At 48.0% G+C, this 20786-nt stretch overlaps 1 protein-coding gene across 1 annotated transcript in view; it reads left to right on the top strand.

Annotated features, from left to right (window-relative positions):
* The window catches only part of Glt8d2 (glycosyltransferase 8 domain containing 2), a 41403-nt gene extending 20749 nt beyond the window's left edge, over nucleotides 1-20654 (top strand). Inside the window, exons 3-11 of the mRNA XM_028880282.2 lie at nucleotides 3832-3885; nucleotides 6374-6466; nucleotides 9463-9634; nucleotides 12119-12236; nucleotides 14143-14227; nucleotides 14754-14866; nucleotides 16477-16643; nucleotides 18363-18475; nucleotides 20185-20654. Of these exons, the coding sequence (XP_028736115.1) occupies nucleotides 3867-3885; nucleotides 6374-6466; nucleotides 9463-9634; nucleotides 12119-12236; nucleotides 14143-14227; nucleotides 14754-14866; nucleotides 16477-16643; nucleotides 18363-18475; nucleotides 20185-20354 (1050 nt within the window). The 5' untranslated portion in view covers nucleotides 3832-3866 and the 3' untranslated portion in view covers nucleotides 20355-20654. The remainder of the gene's footprint in view (nucleotides 1-3831; nucleotides 3886-6373; nucleotides 6467-9462; nucleotides 9635-12118; nucleotides 12237-14142; nucleotides 14228-14753; nucleotides 14867-16476; nucleotides 16644-18362; nucleotides 18476-20184) is intronic.
* The last annotated feature ends 132 nt before the right edge of the window (nucleotides 20655-20786 follow it).

Below are 20786 nucleotides of genomic sequence, written 5' to 3'. Positions count from 1 at the left end.
TCCAAGTAAGTGCTTTCTTTTGTAAGAGTTGCTTTGGTTGTGGTGTTTCACCACCACAATAGTAACCCTAACTAAGACACTCTTGAATTCAGTGCACACACACACACACACACACACACACACACACACACACACACACACAAACCATTCAAGGATCTTGTGAAGTGATGGGACTTGAACTAGGAGGCATGATTAACTGAATCCTTTTCATGTTGGTTCAGCCCCTTCCTTGCCCTCTTGACCTTGACACTACTCAGGTTATTTCTGGATGATTGTGGGAGGGTCTGTGTGTGGGGTAGGCGTGCCCGTGTTGCACCAGGAGGCCTGAGGTTGTTGGGCATCTTGTCCTACCACTGCCCACCTTATTCCTCTGAGACACGGTCTCACATTGAATGCAGAGCTAGGCTGGTCGGTCAGCACGCCCTAGTGATGGTCTTCCTGTGTATTTTTGGTGCACATGCAACCACAGCCAGGTATTTATGAGTTTGTGGGATTTGAATTCAGGTTCTCAGGCTTGAGTGGCAAGCTTTCTTACCTGCCAAGCCATCTCCCAGGCCCATTATTGGGTCTTTATTTGCTGATTTAGCTTATATACTTTTTACCCACTCACTTCTGTCTGGATATGTGGTCATTGTTATGCAAAGTGTAGGAGAATCCCAAAGCTCTGCTGACTGTCTTTTGCTTTTTGACAGGACACATTTCATCCTTGAGAAACATTGGGTTACAAACTCAACTCCATAGGAAGAGTAGACTAATAAAGAGCCCTAGAACAGCCAGCACTCCATCTGCTAAAACAATGGAATTTTGATGGTGCACGCCTTTAATCCCAGCACTCGGGAGGCAGAGCCAGGCGGATCTCTGGTCTACAGAGTGAGTTCCAGGACAGGCACTAAAACAACACAGAGAAACCCTGTCTTGAAAAACCAAAAAACAAAACAAAACAAAACAACAACAACAACAAAAAATGTTAAATTGTAGAATTCTCAGAGACCTCAGGGTAGGCCAAACAGTCTTAGATATATCACCCCAGCATAATCCATAAAGAAAAAGAGTCATGAGTTGGGTCTAATCAAAATCTGGCTGGGGGTGGCTGGAGATGTAGCTCAGCTTGTAGAGTGTCTGTCTAGCGTACAAGAGGCCCTGTGTTCTGTCTCTAGCACCAAATAAAACCAGCCATGATTAAGGCATGTCTGTAATCCTGGAACTTGAGAGGTGGAGGTGGAGAGATCAAGAGTTTGAGGCTAGCCTGGGCTACCTGAGGCTGGATGTGGGGGTGCACATGTATAATGTCAACATTCTGCAGGCTAATGCAAGAGGATTGCCAGTTGGAGGCCAGCCTTGGCTACACAGCAAGACGCTGAATTGCCAGATTTGGCCAGAGGGTGAAAAGAGGCTATGTACACATATCCAACAAAGGATGGTCTCCAGAATATGTAAGTGACTTTGAAAATTCAAGAACAAGGACTAATCTTCAAAAACAGTTGGAAAGATTTAAACAGACACTTCTCTATCTGAATGTGGTAAAAATAAATTAAAAGATGCTCAATATCAGGGGTCCTTGTGAAAGCCACAATGTAATGTATGTATTGCAGCGGCTGAAATAACAGCTGTAATAAAAAGTGCTGACAAACCCACGGCAACTCTTACCTTGCCGGGGGGAATGAAAGACGGCAATGTTTCCACTCAGGAGACAGCTCGGCGGCCTCTTAGAGAGCTAAGCAACAGCTACCAAATGATTTAGCCAGGGCACTCCTGGGCGCTTACCCTCACATTCACACAAAAACCTGTACCCAAGTGTTTACAGAAGCACTGCTCACAACCACAGGACACTGGAAACAACTCAAAATCCTTAAATAAGCAAAACAATGCTCTCTCCAGGGGAACTCTCCAACAACCAAAGGAATGATGTTTGCCCCACCGCTACATGCTTGCACTGTTCATGAGAATCTGGCGGGAAAGCTGCAAACGTAAGAGTGTTGGTCCAATGTGGATGACCTTGAGTTCTACTCTCTTCCCATCAGACTTTCCTTGGGAACGTTTATATTTTCACTTAAAGTGTGTGTGTGTGTGTGTGTGCGTGTGTGCGTGCTGTGGTGTGTGAATGCAGGTGCATGCACACATGTGCACTCTTGTAGAGGTCAGAGGAGGACCTCTGATGTCCTCCATCACTCTGCCCGATCGCCGTGAGACAGGGTCCCTCAATGAACTGGAAGCCCGGCATTCCAAATAGGCTGGCTAGCAAGAGAGCACCAGTGTCCACCTGTCTCTGCCTTCAACTCAGGGATTGCAGACACATCTAGCCAGACGTGTGGGTGCTGAGAATGTGAACTCATATCCTCGCCCTTGCCCAGAAGGCGTCTTACTCACAGAACCATCTTTCCAGCACCCCTGGGAATATGCAAACCTGCTGCCTGAGAGCTTCAATGTGGTCAAAGATGGATGGAGAGGGTTAAATGCCAGCACCACTGTATCTGTCCCCTTGGTCCCTCGTCGACCCCTCCCACCCATTCCTCCCCTAGTCCACGGTGGTGTGTCCACCTACCCTGTAGTTCCGAGAACACATGGAGTTCTTGCCAGCCACAGGGCCTTTGCATCCCCTCTGCTGGGGTGCTCTTCCACATGCTCTCCTTCTGACCGACTCCTGCTCGTCCTTCCCACGAAGCGCCTTCTCCTCAGGGCTGTCCCTTTCTCTGCACTTACCTCAGCTCTTTTATCTGCTATGTCTTAACACCTGTTTGCTCACTGGGGTGAAGGCTCCATGGGGATGGAGACCAGGTCCCCCTGGTTCATCAGCACCTTCCCAGCACATCACAGGCTGGGTCTTTCATAAGATCTCAACAACTGAACTGATGATTGGATTGAGTGTGAAGTTTGCCCACGCCAGGATGGTCTGTTTCTACCAGGGAATCCAGACAATGGAAACCCTCCCTTATTTTAAAGACAAGCACGGGGTATGTATCCTAGAGCAAAGAGACTTCCTTAAATGACATTTCTGTATAGTCCCATCTACTCTGATAGCCAAGAAAGGTAACAGGGTTCCTTTTGGGGAGGGATGGGAAAAAAATGGAAGAGAAGTGATCATCTATTTGGATCCGTTTGTTCAGCCTGAATCATGACTCTTGAAGCAGGCTGTATATGTGTGATGGCTATCTCAGCTGTCAACTTATTGCAAGTTAGTCTCACACTGGAAACGGGCCTATGGGCACACCTGTGGGGATTATCTTGGCTGTGTTAATGGAGGTAGGAAGACCTGTTCTCTGTGGGTGGCACCATTCCCTAGGCTAAGAAGATCTTGGACTGCATAGACAAGATGAACTGCGTAAGTATTCCTCGCTCTCTGCTTCCTGATTGTGGAAGTGATGTGACCTCAAATGTGAGCTTCAAGCACCTGCTTCCTTGCCGTGATGGGCAGTACTCTTGAGCTATGAACCAAAACAAGTCCATTCTCTCTTGAGTTGCGTTTGTCAGGGTATTCTATCACAACAACAAGAAACTGAGACCACATTCAAGAAACAGTTATTTTCTCCTTAAAATTTGAAATCCAGAACAGTAATGGGTGATATATACTTCACAACATACCATATTTCCAGAGAAGATGCAGTTCTTTTGTTTTGTTTTGTTGGTTTTTAGAGACAGGATTTCTCTGTGTAGCCTTGCACCTTTCCTGGAACTCACTCTGTAGACCAGGCTGGCCTCGAACTCACAGAGATCCGCCTAGCTCTGCCTCCCTGAGTGCTGGGATTAAAGGCGTGCGCCACCACTGCCCAGCTGCAGTTCTTAACCAACTTATGTCTTTGGCATTGATTTTTTTTAATGACTTTTACTCTTCAGTTCACAGGTTCTGGTTGTTATCCAGGTGGATACACATGGCTCTTCTACGCAAAAGTAAGAATTGAACTTGTGAAAAGAACTCGGAAGAAATGTTTCAGAGGAGTGTTCTGATGATGATTCTCTCTTTCTCTCTCTCTCTCTCTGTGTGTGTAAAATTTTTATAGATCATATTCCCACAAGCAATTTTGGCATGGTAATTTGAGGATTCCTATGAGATGCTGTTGAGATTTTGGTTAGAAATGGATTTACTATTAATCATATATTATCATGGATCTCATATATATATATATATATATATATATATAAAATGATAAAATGTATATATACATTTTTCGAGACAGAGTTTCTCTATGTAGACCCAACTGTCCTGGAACTAGCTCTGTAGACCAGGCTGGCCTCCAATTTACAGTGCTGGGATTAAAGGTATGGTCCACCACCGCCTGGCCTGGATCATATCTTTTAAAATAAAACCTGCTATTACAATCATTTCCTCACTCTAAGTAAGTATTCCTCATTCATGCCTAAGCATTTTTAAAGTTCTGTTCTTGTTCTTTTTTTTTTTTTTCTTTTTTGGTTTTTCAAGACAGGGTTTCTCTGTGTAGCTTTGCGCCTTTCCTGGAACTCACTTGGCAGCCCAGGCTGGCCTCGAACTCACAGAGATCCGCCTGACTCTGCCTCCCGAGTGCTGGGATTAAAGGCGTGTGCCACCACCGCCTAGCCTCTGTTCTTGTTCTTAAAGGGTCACACCAAATCTCCAGATCTTGCAAACACCTATATTCTTCTGACTTAAATAGAACATTATTAATTTGAGGAAAAACACAGTAACCTAATACTGTTTCTATTACTCTTAGAGTCGCCTAATTTAAATGAAAGTGAAAGGCATCCAATTAATTGTGAACGTCACATAAATGAGGAATTATTTTTAGTGTATGTTCTAAATATTGCATAGAACACACTTAACCTAAAAATTCTGTTTTCCTGGCAACTTTTTGTCAGTGGTAACAGCCATGGGAGGGTCAGGTGTTGGGTCACCTCTCTAAACACAGTGGCAGGTGAATAGTCATCAGATCTCCTGAGACCTACAGAACCTTTTACTTCTTCCTGGCCTGTGGCTGTCCACGGCTGAATCTTCCCAGAAAGGGCAGGAAGGAGAGCTAGAACCTTAGCGAGACCGAGCCATCAGGAAGTGCAGGGTGTAGCTGGGGGCAGGAATCTAAGACTCTCTAGGTCATTTCTTTTACAAATATGAACACAAAAGCCAGAGGGTCAGCCGGGCGGTGGTGGCGCACACCTTTAATCCCAGCACTCGGGAGGCAGAGCCAGGTGGATCTCCGTGAGTTCGAGGCCAGCCTGGAGTTCCAGGAAAGGCGCAAAGCTACACAAGAGAAACCCTGTCTCGAAAAACCAAAAAAAAAAAAGCCAGAGGGTCAAAAAAACAAGCTAGCATGAAGCCAATGATTACCTCCAGAGAAACATTTTAGATTTTGATTATTTTTATTTATATCAGAGAAGCCCACGGAGGCTCAGGGAAGTTAAGTTTGCGTAGCTGGGGTGGGGGGGTGGGGAGGGGTAGAAATGAGGTTTGGATCTGACTTCATATCCCAGCTCCTTCCCTTCCCCACGACAGAGTTCCAGGGTAGCTCGGGCAGGCTTGGACTCCCTGTGACCCCCTGCCCCCTGCCTGGTGAGCGCAGGGCCACGGGCCTGGGCCACGCGCCACACTCCACGCTGTGCCTGTCCTGTGGCGAAGTCCCATCTCCTCAGTTTTTGTCGTCTGTGTTCCTTCTGTCTTCCACATTTCTTTAAATTCATTCCTGTTTAATATTGGGAGGCACATTCCATAACAGAAAGTTTCCGTCCTTTCTGTAAATGGGAAAGTGTCTATCTCCCGCCACAAAAAGAAGATGCTTTGTAAAATAGATTCAGTTAGAAGAACGTTCAGTTTTGAAGACCTTGTGTTGCTTGGCTGCAGTGTTGAAATCCGAGACTGGCTTTTCCACACATGATTTGATATTGCTTAACTCTGTGAACACAAACGCCAACAACCAGCAATGTGTGTTCCGTACTCAAAAAAATGCTGCCCTGCCCTGTCCCGTTTCATCACTAATGTGGAACAGGTGGAGGCTGAGAACTGGAAGCACTGAGGTCCTGACCCGGAGCCAGGCTTTCTGCACGTTATCCTCCACTGGCATCTGAATCAACTGAAACGCAACTAGCGTCTACAACGTTAAGCCTCTTCAGAATTAGTAGTAGCTCGTAAAAGGCATTCTAGAAATGAAGCCGTTTATACTACGGATTAAATATTCATGCAAGGCAGCCTCTTGTGGTGATTGGGTTCGAGGCCTCTGCCATCAGACTGCCTGGGACTGGGTCTTCCTAGTGCTTTGAGGAAGTGGCCACAGTACACCAGCTGTGTGTGCTCATCCCCAGACTGCCACGTCCTCTGTATGTCTGTCCACACTGCCATTCAGGATTTTTTTTTTTTTTTTTAGTGGTTTGAGATTGACTGGTCAGACTTGGATGTGTTTCCTCTTCGTTTCAGTTAATCAGGTGCTGCTGTTCCTTCTGGTCCTGACCCTTTGTGGGATTCTGTACAAGAAAGTTCATAAGGGAGCTGTCCTCAAGAACGAAGCAGGTGAGCGAGCATGGGGTCTGTCCACAAGACACCTAAGAAGGTGGTGTCGATGTTTTCTATGGGGTCCTTCCAGTGGTTGGGTTGGGGGCAAATGAGAACGTGGTGCAGGGGGCAGCTTGTAAAACATCTTCCCCGGGGCATCAGTTGGGTTATGCTCTGGGATGATCAGTGCCGTTCAAAATGTAGTCTATGTCACATGGAGGGCTTGTTAGAAGATACCTAGACTGGTGTGTTACACCCACTTGTGACCCCAGCCTCTGGAGGTTGAGGTAGGAGGGTTGTGAGTTTGAGATTAGCCTGGACTACATATAGTGAGTTTAGGGTCATCTGAGTTACAAAGTGAGACTGTCTCAAACAAACAAAAACTCGATCCCGCCTGAGTGGCTGAGCACCATAGAAAGAGTGTGAGCCTGAAAATTCGAATTTCTTATAAGCTCCACGTTGGTGCTAGCAGTTCCTGGTCCACCCTGAGGGACTGCTCTGCACCCTGTCCCTTCAGAGTATCTCCCACATTGTGCTTTTGAGAATTGCCTCTTCCCTCCTCTTCTTGAAGATCCATTGCCATTAGCTGTAAACGGCTTCCAACAGTTCAACTTAAAAATGACCCTTCAGGGGCGGGAGATGGTTCAGTGGCTAAGAGCACTGACTGCTCTTTCAGAGGACCCAGGTTCCATTCCCAGCACCCACATGGCAGCTCACAACTGTCTGTAACTTCAGTTCTAGGGGACCTAACACCCTCACACAGACATACATGCAGGCAAAATACCAATGCATATAAAATAAAAATAAATATTATTTTTTTAAAAAATGACTCTTTACAGGACTGTAGAGAGGGTCAGCAGTGAAGAGAACTGCTGTTCTTGAAGAAGACTGAGACTCGTCCCCAGCACCTACAGTGAGCAGCTCACAACCATATATAGATCCAGGGGATCTGACGCCCTCTTTTGGCACCCATGGGCACCTGCACTCATGTGCACATACATACACACACATACACACACACAGACACAGGCACACACAGACACAAGCACGCACACACACACACACACACACACACACACACACACACAGACACACAGGCGCACGCACGCAGACATGCACACACATACTCCTGGTGTTGAGGAAATCAGGAGTCTGGTATTGCTGAAAAACCTCCAGTGATGAGCTGCACAGCCAAGCCTGCGTCAGTTGGTCTCCTCACACGGCTGCACGGTGACAGCGTACCCCTCAGTGAACAGTCTGTAAACAAGTCTGCTCTGGTTTGCTTTTTCAAACTGGATGCAGTAATTTAACCACCTGGGAAGACATCATCTTTGTGTGTAGGTTTGAGACTGGCACCGGCTATGTGAGATGCTGCCCCCAAAACATTATTTTGTTTGTTTATAAAAAAAAATAATAATTCCTTTAATCCCAGCACTCGGGAGGCAGAGGCAGATGGATCTCTGTGAGTTCAAGGCCAGGCTGGTCTAGAAAAGTGAGTTCCAGGACAGCCAGGGCTACACAGAGAAACTCTATCTCAGAGAAAAAAAAAATCATGATCACTTAAAGAATTTGAAAAAAAATGTAAGAAATACAAGCAAAATTAAAGTCACAATTTCATAAGTAGCTACAGATAAATTTGTCGATGTGTATGCATCACATTGGGATCAAAGACCAGAAAGAACTATTTATTTCTTTATTGACAGGGTTTCACTATTCGGCCCCAGCTGGCCTGGAACTCATGATACAGCCCAAGCTGACTTCGGACCCACAGAGGTCCACCCACCTCTGCCTCCCCATGTGCCAACACACCAGCTAAGAACTTACAATCTTTTCCCCTTCAAAGCACATTATGAGATCCTCTCAAGTCAGGAAATATGTCATGAGAACAATTTTTTCTAGTAGCAGATACAGACGTGGATAGAAAAAAATATAAAGAGATGGAGAAGCCATTTAACATTTATTAAGTTGTACAAATACACCTGGTAATTTGTTTCAGTGTTTTTGTTTTTTGGTTTTTTTTTTGGTTTTTCGAGACAGGGTTTCTCTGTGTAGCTTTGCGCCTTTCCTGGGACTCACTTGGTAGCCCAGGCTGGCCTCGAACTCACAGAGATCTGCCTGCCTCTGCCTCCTGGGTGCTGGGATTAAAGGCGTGCGCCACCAACGCCCAGCCTCAGTAAGTGTTTATTGAATTGAATATCAGCTGGAACTACCTTGGACCTAGGTGAGAAGAGAGGTTTTGAAAACTGTCTGCAAAGAGAGAGGAAGCTTAGTAACACTCAGCTATACACAGACTGGATATTTTTCACAATGCCACCAAAATATAATGTGGTAGCATCGGTGTTCTGTCTCTTCCGGTGCTGAAGTATGATTGGTCATTCACGGGTGCTAGCCACGCCCCTTAGTTACTCCTTCCTCTTGGTGCTAACACTTGACTAGGGAGTGGAGAGCGGCAGAGACCCACAGCAGTACAGGTCACACGAGTTCCGATGCTGGGCCCGCGAGGCTCTGCATTCTGTGTGTGTTTCAGCTCTATGTGTGGGAGGCTGTGGGCTGGCTTATGAAAAAGAGGCCCGGAGCAATAGGGACTTAGAACTTTACCCTATCTTCACTTGAAAATCTGATGCGTGGATTCCACAGCCTTTCGGATCAAAGTCCTTCGGTACCTTATGGTTCTGATGTCTTTAGGCATTTTCAGTCAAAGGTCTTCACCACATCATACCAACATGGCAGGGGAGGGAGGAGGGCGGGCATGGAGCATTACTCTGGGGTGCAGACCCTACAGATGCACACATCACTTTAAACAGCTTCCCATTTGTCCAACTTGACCACCTTTTACAGGAAGGGAATGGTAAGATTAGTTTTAGTGTTTGGCCATGTGCCAGCTGAAATTCTCACACTCATTTCCAAGGGCTGGGGGGAGCCTGGATGTTGGAGAGCCGTCCTCCCCAGCACCTCGGACGAGTGGTCAGACGTCTCTCCTGGACCTTCCTTACTGATGTCGATGTTTCTTTCAGATGGTGATTCCGAGTCCCCCGAGGACATGGAGGAGGAGATTCCAGTGGTGATCTGTGCGGCCGCAGGGAGGATGGGAGCAGCCATGGCCGCCATCAACAGCATCTACAGCAACACTGATGCCAACATTGTGTTCTATGTGGTTGGACTACGGAACACTCTGACCCGAATACGGTAGTTTGTATGCTGTGGTTTTGGAATGCTCTATGTTCTGTGTTCATCTTTTTTCTCTTTAGACGGGCCCTTACCACCTTCACCACCACCACCTTTTCCTCCTCTTCCTCCTTTCCTTCTTCCTCTTCCTCCTCCTCTTCCTCCTTCTCCTCCTCCTCCTCTTCCTCCTCCTCCCTCTTCTTCTAGATTGACAGCTGTCGTTAGATTTATTGAGAGGAAGTCCTGGGTTTACTGTGACTGGACTAATGTGTTTCTAGATGAGCAAATGTCACCAAAACCTCATTAAGTCTAGGACAACCGGTATTTCTATAGATGTGAACTGTCTAGGGAACTGAAGAGCCCCAGTCCTGAAGCAGAAAATCTTTCAAATATTTGTTCTTAGCCGGGTTGATGAAGACCTGTGATCCTAGCTACTCGGGAGGCGGAGTCGGGAGGAGCACTCTGGGCTATAAAGGGAAGGCAGACTAGGCAAATTTATGAGATCCAATCTCAAAATAAAAAGTAAAAACGGCCGGGCGTTGGTGGCGCACGCCTTTAATCCCAGCACTCGGGAGGCAGAGCCAGGCGGATCTCTGTGAGTTTGAGGCCAGCCTGGGCTACCAAGTGAGCTCCAGGAAAGGCGCAAAGCTACACAGAGAAACCCTGTCTCGAAAAACAAACAAACAAATAAACAAAAAAAAGTAAAAACGGAGTAGGGGTGTAGCTGAGTGTTAAAGTGGGTATGTGAGGACCTGGGTTCAATTCCCAGCAGAGCAGGGAAAACAATTGTTCTTTTTATTTCCCCTCTGTTTCCTAACCTAGGAGAACATTTACATAATCCTTACTAACTATTTTTTGGGGGGAAAGGGACTGGAGATTTAATCCATGTCTCACACAGATTAAACACAGGCTCGAGCACCGAATCTCACCTGACCTGTAATGCTTGAACTGCAAACTTGCAGTAATATAACTTTATAGGTCAGATTGTAACTTTAAACTTATTTTTCCTATGACATGTCATACCAAAAAAAAAATGAATTGGAGGTAGAGTAAGAAGAAATCAACAGAAAATCAAAATTCAAATGTGCTTTAGAAATGCAGGATAACTGTGTAATCTGGGACAGTAGCTCCCTGAGCCCAGGAATTAGAAGAAAAAGCTGACAGACTTCCCTGTGTAACACAAGAACTTCTGAATAATGAAGAACAGTGAGTGGGATTAGTTATAAAATCCATTAGTAAAAAGTATGGCTTATAATGAAGAATTGTTGCAAAAAATTGTTTTAAGTGTTAAACTTAGTGGGAAAATGAGCATAAACCATGAACAGACACCAAGGCCCAGAATTCCATCCCCAGCTCTATGAACAACACAGCCACCAACGGCCACCACTGTGTGCCCGGTTCTCAGAGGCTGAGGAAGGAGGCTGTGGATTAGAGACCAGACCGGGCTGCATGGTGAGGCATTCTCCCAACGAACCAAACTAGCCAAATAACCAACCAACCAACAAAACAACCAACCAACCAACCAAAAAAGAATAGATCACACAATTCACAGAGATACAGATGGTCAACAGGGTGGGCGACCTCCCAGGTCCTGGCTGCTGGTCCTCCCCCAGTGTTTAACTATTTTACAACCAGTCCTCAGTGAAGGAGAACACAAGAGTAGAGGTATGAACCCCTGTACCTCTCAGTCAGTCACCACTTCCGGAACACCTGCCACGTTCCCAGCACCAGTGGCCCGAGTCCTGCCGCCGGGTACCAACCCCCCAGAGTCCCGCCGCCGGGCACCGACCCCCCAGAGTCCCGCCGCCGGGCACCGACCCCCCAGAGTCCCGCCGCCGGGCACCGACCCCCAGAGTCCCGCCGCGGGCACCGACCCCCAGAGTCCCGCCGCGGGCACCGACCCCCAGCCCTCTTCTGCCAATTTGCCATCAACAGCAAAGGTTGCCGCATGTGGCTTGGTCATCGCCAACTCTGTTTTGAGAATGATTTCTACCACTCCATGCTCATAACGAATCAGATGAAAGAGAGGCACCCTGTGAGACTGAGTGACAAAGGAGAGGGGGTGGGGGGCAGAAGAGGAGGGGACTGAGCGACATGGTCCTTTGGAGAGGGAGGAGGGAGCAAGACTACAGTCAAAGGCCGGGCCGCCCGCCCGTGTCCCAGCAGGGGCATGTGGCAGTTGGTCTGGCAGGTACCAGGCTGCTTGATAAGGACACACACCATGTTCCTCTAGTTTCCCGGGAGGATTTTTGGACGTGGGAATATACTTGGTTCTTACTGTCTTGTTAATTACCTTTGCAGGAAGAGTTAGGAGATTGGGGGCGGGGAAAGGGGAGATGGGAAGTTGGACCAGATGGGGAAGCAATCAGAAGGATTTATGGCATGAAACTGTTTACTGACACTTAACTTTCTAAGGCCGGAACAGACTAGCCCTTGGATGGCATGCAAGTTAACTGGAGGAAAGATTTGAAGTGTGTACTAGAGGTTTCTGGTCATCTCTTTTAGAAAGTGGATCGAACATTCTAAACTGAGAGAAATAAACTTCAGAGTTGTGGAGTTCAACCCTGTAGTCCTCAAGGGGAAGATCAGACCAGACTCATCGAGGCCTGAGCTGCTCCAGCCTGTGAGTAAGAGTCATGCACACGGTGGGGATAAGTCCTGAGTTCACGTACACTGTAGAGCCCCAGTCACCTGTCTTTGTTGTTGTTTTCTGAGACAGGGGTTCTCTGTGTAGCCCTGGCTGTCCTGGATCTCGCTCTGTAGTCCAGGCTGGCCTCGAACTCACAGAGATTCACCTGCCTCTGCCTCCCAAGTGCTGGGATTAAAGGTGTGAACCACCATGCCTAGCCTCACCATCTGTCTTAGTTAGGGTTTCTACTGCTGTGGCAAAACACCATGACCAAAAAGCAAGCTGGGAGTAAACTGTTTATTCCACATCACTGCTCATCACTGAAGGAAGTCGGGACAGGAACTCAAGCAGGGTCCCGTAGGCAGGAGCTGATGCAGAGGTGGAGGGGAGCTGCTTACTGGATTACTCCCCATGGCTTGCTCAGCCTGCTTTCTTATAGAACCCAGGACCACCAGCCCAGGATGGCACCACCGATCATGAGCTGGGTCCTCACCCATTGGTCACGTAATTAAGAAAATGCCTACAGCTGGATCTTACAGAGGCATTTCCTCAACTGAGGCTCCTTCCTTTCACACGACTCTAGCTTGTGTCAAGTTGACATAAAACTACCCAGCACACCATCTGGTGCACACATAGGATATTTCAGACTCATGAGTGCTGGATCCCCACAAAGCTCTGCTTATTTATAACTTAGCAGCCACCTGCTCCAGGAAGGATTTAAGATGGTTTATATAAGCACAATGAAGCTACTGGGAAGAAACGAGGCCTAAAAATGTAGACTACATTTGTGTGTGTGAAGATGGCTATGGGTTGGGGAGGGAGGTGGGCGGGGCGGGGGGGGGGGGAGGCCACAGGGGCGGGCAGGAGGCGGCCACGGGGGAGGCGGCCACGGGGGGAGGTAGGCCACGGGGGGGGGGCCAGGGGGAAGGCGGGCCACGGGGGGGGGGGGGGGAGGGAAGGCAGGCCAAAACATTCCGAAGCACTTCCGTTCTTGTATCTTCTGTGCTTATTAGTTAGCTCTTACTCTTCCGAAAGCCAAGGAAACCCAGCAGTGTACAGCTGTGAGCCTCAGTGATGGCCACATCGTATTTCAGGAGACATCGTGCTCTTCCCAGCTATGGGGGTCATTTTTCTTGCAAGAGTGTCCACAGAGTCCCACTCCTTCATGAAGAGCAGAAGTGTGTGAGTGTGTGAGTGTGTGTGTGTGTGTGTGTGTGTGTGTGTGTGATATGCTTACGTGTCCGTGAACCCAGCAAGCCTTTCTCCAGCCTCCCCCTAGTTCCTCACCCCTCTCCCCACCCCAGCTTGCCTCCCCCAGCACTGGTGGTTCAGACAAGTGTGCTACAGTCATCTTTTCATGTGGGTGCTGGGTACCTACCAAGTGGGTACCACGCTCAGGGCCTCATGCTTACGCGTTGAACCACCTTTCCAGTCCAAAAGCAGTTTCTGATGGCAATCTGTAGAAACTGGCTTCCTCCTATATGCAGTCCTTGTAAATCCACCCTTTCCAAGTAAGTTCTAAAGCCTCGGCCTGAGCTAGGCTCTACTGTCAGCTGATCTTGATAACTGAATGGCACTAATGAAAACCCTAGGCTCGTGTTTCTGTTTTCTGGATCAAGACACTTAAAGGTTGGGCTTGTTGCTGAGGCGTGGAGGTGGGGGCAGAGAGAGGGAGAGGGAGAGAGGCGGGGACTGGATCCAGGAGAGCTTCTCTGGGCCAGCCTGGCCTGATCCTGAGTGCAGAGGACCGGGTGCTGAAAGCCTGGATGAGGCATTGCTTTAGCCCATCTTATTCCGTTCCACACTTGGGGCTCAACGGGCCATGGTCAGAGCTGACTTGTAGGTACCACACAAGCTTGAGCCACATGCCTTTCCCCACCTGTTTCTCTTGTTTTCACAGCTGAACTTCGTTCGATTTTATCTCCCTCTGCTTATCCATCAACATGAGAAAGTCATCTATTTGGACGATGACGTCATTGTGCAAGGTACGCTCACTCATGGCCAAGAACCCTCGCAAGGGCACCGCTGCCAAGGAGAGCCACATACTTTCCCCTCATTTTCCATGGAGCTGGCTGGCTTCCAACTCTGTGGACACAGCATTGTTTTGACACTGGGCCTATTCCCTGGGTCATGCGGTGGCGATCTCTCTGACTGCCTAAGTCTGCTCTAATTACCTTGGTAGCATCTTCTCTGCATTCCTGAAACATGTAGAAATAATCGTCACTGAGGGCACTTGGAGTGGCCTTGGCTGCCTGTGTGCATGTTGTAGTTGTTCTCTTCCATGTGCAAGTGAGATAAGCGTTCAGAAACTACCAGCCACAGACCCAACCAACACCCATCTGGACGTCTGAAGTGGTTTCCTCAGTGGGCGTGAGCTGTTAAGAACACCGCCACGCCTGGGAAAAGCGGGACCCTGCATTCTCTGCTCTGATGAAGTTAGGGACTAAGCTAAGGTTCTTTCTAGCCCCGAGATGCTTGCTGTGTTTTAACTGCCAGTCCTCCCGAACGCAGGTGACATCCAGGAACTGTATGACACCACCTTGGCTCTGGGCCATGCAGCGGCCTTCTCGGATGACTGTGATTTACCCTCCGCTCAGGACAACAACCGAATTGTGGGGCTGCAGGTGAGCATGCTCTCTTGGAAATCCTACCTTACCCTTCTTCTCTGGCTCTGGCCCTCTATTCCTCCTCAACTCAAAATTATCACAATCTCTCCATCCAAAGCCAGTGGGAACTTCCAGGGGATCGGGATGGCAGGAGGGGCTCTGTTTTTCCCACCCACTCGGGCCAGTTTCTGTAACCATTAAGTCTCACTTCCCCGATCTGAATCGTGGCATGGACACTATCTATCCCGTTGTTAGTGAGCTGCAATGGGGTACAGCAAGCGCTCTAAAAATGATGGCTGTTGTGTTGCGCCCCACCACAGGCCGTTACTGGGGTCCCAGTACCTACACAGAGGCTCACAACTGTACGTAACTCCAGTTCCAGGGGACCCAACGCCCTCTTCTGGCTTCCCTGGGCACCAGGCAACATGGTGCATAAACATGCATGCAGGCAAAATACTCATGCACATAAGATAAAAATTAAACCATTTGAAAAGGGAGCAATGCATGGCACCCGTGGGCAGGCATGGCAAGGCTGCGCTGAGTGCGGGGGATTAGCTGGTGTCAGGAGGCAGCTTGAAGCTGGACAAACGTTTGGATGAGGAGCAGCTCAGGATGGTCTAATGACCCTGGGCTTAGAGAACAAGATGGACAGAAACACTCTTTCCTGAGGCAGGCGTGTGGCAGGCTGCCAGCTTTAAGACAGGACTTGGTACATGTGGCTTGTTGGAGCTGCTTAAGCGTCAAGAAAGCAACACTAGAGGCAGGAGGCAGAGGCAGGTGGATGTCTGTGAGTTCCAGGTCAGCCTGGTTTATAAAGCAAGTTCCAGGACAGCCAGGGCTGTTAGACACAGAAACCCTATCTTGGAAAAAAATAAAAATAAAATTTAAAAAACAAGAAAAAATTGCAACACCAGCTAGGCAGATGTGGCAGCTGGAAGGCTAGAGAGACCGGAGTGTCAGACCGATGGAATTTAGAGCCCTGAAATAGGATGGGCTGCCGGTGGAGTGAGAAAAAATAACAGGTGTTGGGACTGAGAGCAGCGCACTGAGTATTCAGAGGTTGGAAAATGAGGCACAAACAGCAACGGAGGGCGGTGAGCTAGCTCGGAGCATAAAAACACTTGCTCTGAGCCGGGCGGTGGTGGCGCACGCCTTTAATCCCAGCACTCGGGAGGCAGAGCCAGGCGGATCTCTGTGAGTTCGAGGCCAGCCTAGGCTACTAAGTGAGTCCCAGGAAAGGCGCAAAGCTACACAGAGAAACCCTGTCTCGAAAAACCAAAAAAAAAAAAAAAAAAAAAAAAACACTTGCTCTGGAAGCCTGTCCTTTGACATGCACACACACACACACACACACACACACAACACGCTAGGCACGGTGGCACATGCCTGTAATCCCAGCACTGGAGAGGCAGAGGCGGGCAGGTCTCTGTTGTAAGTTTGAGGCCAGCCTGGTCTACATACTGAGTTCCAGGATAGCCAGAGCTACACAATGAGACCCTGCCTCAAACAACAAAACACACCAAAAGCCAGCTGCTAGTGCCATGGGAGGAAGCCCAGGGATGCCGCCCAACAGCTCTGAGAGCCTAACTATTTTCCAGACACAGCAGACCCCATTCGTTCTTTTGCAGAACACATACATGGGCTATCTGGACTACCGGAAGAAGACCATTAAGGACCTTGGCATCAGCCCCAGCACCTGCTCATTCAACCCTGGTGTGATCGTCGCCAACATGACCGAGTGGAAACATCAGCGCATCACCAAGCAGCTGGAAAAATGGATGCAAAAGAACGTGGAGTATGTATGCGCGGGATTCTCCGCCATCATTGTTCCCAGCTGGGAAACAAATGGCTCAGCTAATCTTTGTATAGCTCGAGTTAAAACAACAAAACAACAACAACAAAAATTTGAGGTCAGATTTTCTTAGAACCTGTTGGCCAAGAAAAGGGGCACGGATGAAAATCTTTCCCCAAATGAGAGAAATCTGAAGAATCGATGCTGTGAGATAAGCCATTCATTCCCTTTTTTCTTAGTAAGTTGCTTTGTAATGTGAGCTGAACCTTTTCCACTGAGGACTCTTCATTTATTCTGAGTTTCTTTTATAGGTCTGCTGTTTGAGGGGGACAGGGTCTCACTCTGCAGCCCTGGCCTGCTGGCCTGAAACTTGCTGTGAAACCAGACTGGCGTTTGCCACCAATATGCTGGGATTAAAGTCGTGTGCCGCCACACCCGGCCACAGACCTACTTTGAAGTCTAATTTCATAGAACCTGCATTTTTTAAAAATCCTTCTGATTATTTTTTTCTCCGAGACAGGGTTTCCCTTGTGTAACCAACCGCCTTGATTGTCCTAGAACTTGCTTTGTAGACCAGGCTGGCCTTGAACTCCCAGAGATCCACCTGCCTCTGCCTCCCTAGTGCTGGGATTAAAGGCGTGTGCCACTATTCCTGGCTCGATTCCCCGCCCCCCCCATTTTTAAAAACAAAACTATTTTTAATTTCATGTGTGTGGTGTTCTGCTTCCTTCCTGTACGTTTATGTACCACATGCATACCTGGTATCCTTGGGGGCCAGAAGAGGGTGTTGGTCCCTTGGAACTGGAGTCACAGGTGGCTGAGAGTCACCATCTGGGTGCTGGGAATCTTGAAGATGGGTCCTTTGTATGAGTACCAGCTCTTAACTGTTGAGCCATCTCTCCAGCCCCTCATCTGTGTCTTAATGCCATCCTAGCACTGAACTTGTGAGCAGTTTTATTTAATACAGGATCAGAATTTGATCTTCTGTGCATACCATAAAAATCCTCAAGCGTTAGTGACAAGATATTAACAAGTTGCCAGGCGGTGGTGGTGGTGGTGGCGGCGGCGGCGGCGGCGGCGGCGCACGTCTTTAATCCCAGCACTCGGGAGGCTGAGGCAGGTGGATCTTTGTGAGTTCGAGGCCAGACTGGTCTAAAGAGCGAGATCCAGGAAAGACGCAAAGCTACACAGAGAAACCCTGTCTCGAAAAACCAAAAAACAAACAAACAAACAAACAAAAACAAACAAAGAAAAGATATTAACAAGTATTAACACTGATTCCAGATGACATGCAGAGGGGTGTGGCCTCGTGGACATGAGAGCGTGACCTTAGGTGACATACATGGGAGATTGTGACTCTGGATCACATGCATGGGTCATGTGATTCTATATGATGTGTACGGGAGCTCCTGGTTGTCTACATTTGAAGTTGGATAGTTTTAAAAATAAAAAATCGGGAGGTAGGTGTGACAGTACATCCTACTACCCCAGTGCATCAGTGAAGGCAGCAGGCTTGATTCAAGGCTATCCTCAGCTACAGGGGGACTCAAGGCCAATTTGATCTACAGGAGACCGTTTCTAACAACAAAACCCCTAGCTAAGAATTCTAAGTTGGGGAGAAGTGGGAAAGGAAAGCCTTCCGTCTTTTTCTGAAGGACCCTATTAGCACCGACGTGGTGTGTGAGGGCTCCAGACCAATGTCGGATTTGTCTCTTTTCTTAGAGAGAACCTCTACAGCAGCTCCCTGGGAGGAGGGGTGGCGACCTCGCCGATGCTGATCGTGTTTCACGGGAAGTATTCCACCATCAACCCCCTGTGGCACATTCGGCACCTCGGTAAGTAGTGCCAGGAAGCAAGGGAGGCGCACATTTCACCCAGTGACCACCACTGCCGCGCTGCCGATAGCCTAGGGCTTCGAACCCGTCACCCCGCCTCCTTAACCCTTAGGCTCAGATCTTCAAATGCAGCTGCTCTCTTTAGTTGCCAGACGGTACATTCTAGGATTCCTGAAAACCCTAGGAACCTGGGCTGGAGAGGCGGCTCAGCAGTTAAGAGCACTGGCTGCTCTTTAAGTGGACCCAGGTTCAATTCCCAGCACCTACATGGCCACTCATAAGTGTCTGTAATTCCAGTTCCAGTCTGTGTGAGGGGATCTGATGCCCTCACACAGACATGCAATGCACATGAAATAAAAATCTATTTAAAAATAATAAAGATTTATTTTAAAAAAAAGTGTACAGACTGATGCTTAGCACAGAACTTCCACTTTGCAATGTTCTACAGAACATCGTGGACAGAACCTACTGATGTATAATGGCACACAATGACCTTAGATAGCTGGCACTTTATTGCTATTAGGTCAACTCTCACCGTTTCCATATACAAAAATCCCACCAAAAGCAGAGGTCAATATTTGTAAGAAGAGCTGTGTGGAGCCGGGCTGGGAATACGGCTCAGGGCATAAAAATACTTGCCATGCAAGCATGAAAACAATTCCAGTCCCCAGGACCCTTGCAAAGCCAACAAAGCCAGCAATCCCAGGACTCAGGGGACAGAGACAGGGTTCTCAGGGCAAGTTGGTTAGCTAGACCAGCCACGCTGGCAAGCTCCGGGTTTAAGTGAGAGGCCACTGCTTCAATACTGGAAAGAAATTGTAAGGAAGCTGATGTCGACTTTGGCCTTCCATACACAGCCGCATGCCTGTCCACATTCATGGCCACATGCATGGCCACATGCATGCCTACACAGCACAGACACACGTGCACAAAAGAAAAAGGACAAGCACTCTGTGATGTGGAGCAGACTCAGAATCACACCTTGCGAATGACCAACTACTGATATTCAAGGTCATCATCTTCCTAGGAAAATGACCCTTTTCCTCGGTAAGGTCTGGAACCAGGCAAGATCTGTCAAGTCTGTCTAAGCAGCAATGGTTTGAAAAGTGATCTGGTTTTAATTTGTTTTAGATGAGGAAGCAACAGTAATGATATGATGCACTAAGTTTGGGTCTAAACAGAAAGACTTAACATCTATAAAACAAATTAGTCAGAAGTAATTTCATCTCTCAGACTTGGGGGTAGTTCCACAGTGTCATGGAGCTGAGGTGAAGTGATGCCTCCTCCCAGATGTGGGCTCCTTTGTGGAGACTGGCTGGAAGCTGCTCATTCTAACCACAGGCTGAGGAGACTAAGCAGCTTCTCTGGGACAGCTGCGGCCACATCTGTGCTGATGAGCGACAGAAGCCAGGCTCTGTTGCTGCTGGCATGAAGTAGTAGAACTGCTTCCAGCTAACCATTCTAAATTCTATGTGCATGACCTTCTCGAAGTCCTGAAGAACAGTCCGAGGAATGGCAGTATTAAGCTTTCTTCACCGTATAGCCCTGTGGTTTATTTATTCTATAAGCTGTGCACACTGTAGTATCCCACCAGTGAGGTTCATCTGAGGTGTGACTGCTAAGTGGAAACCTTTACCGTGAGCTTGTGTCCAGTGTTTCCCGTAAACTGTATTCACTAACAAGCCTATTCTCCTCTGCACACACTGAAGGCTGGAACCCTGACGCAAGATATTCGGAGCGTTTTCTGCAGGACGCTAAACTACTCCACTGGAATGGAAGACACAAGCCCTGGGACTTTCCTAGTGTTCACAACGACTTATGGGAGAGCTGGTTTGTTCCTGACCCTGCAGGGATCTTTAAACTCCACCACAACAGATGACACACCTCGACACTTCAAGTATTCCCTGGACAAAAATGGAATCACCCTTTGCATCCTCCCCTAGCCCTGTTCTTTAGGAGCGGCACCTCGGACACATAGATCTACAATGGAAGAAGCAAAAACTGTGTTATATGTTCAACCATGGACCAAAGGCAGACCTAACTTCTTGAAGTTCAAGTGGTAATTATGACTGGCCCTTCACCCCCTTCCCCTCTCTTCTTGGTGTTTTGAGACAGGGTCTCACTGTGTACCCCAGGCTGGTCTGGACTTGAATGACAATTACATCAGAAAACTTTAAAAGTCCCTAATTTTTCATTTAGGTATTTTTGTAGCTGTTCTTATTGGTTCTGATTTTGCATAAGATAGGATCTCTCTATATAGCCCTGGCTGGCTTAGAACTCACTTATCGACCTCCTAAGTACTGGAATTAAA

Source organism: Peromyscus leucopus, chromosome 18 (assembly GCF_004664715.2).
Source record: "Peromyscus leucopus breed LL Stock chromosome 18, UCI_PerLeu_2.1, whole genome shotgun sequence".
NCBI lineage: Eukaryota > Metazoa > Chordata > Mammalia > Rodentia > Cricetidae > Peromyscus > Peromyscus leucopus.
This window is presented reverse-complemented; position numbering and strand designations above follow the sequence as displayed.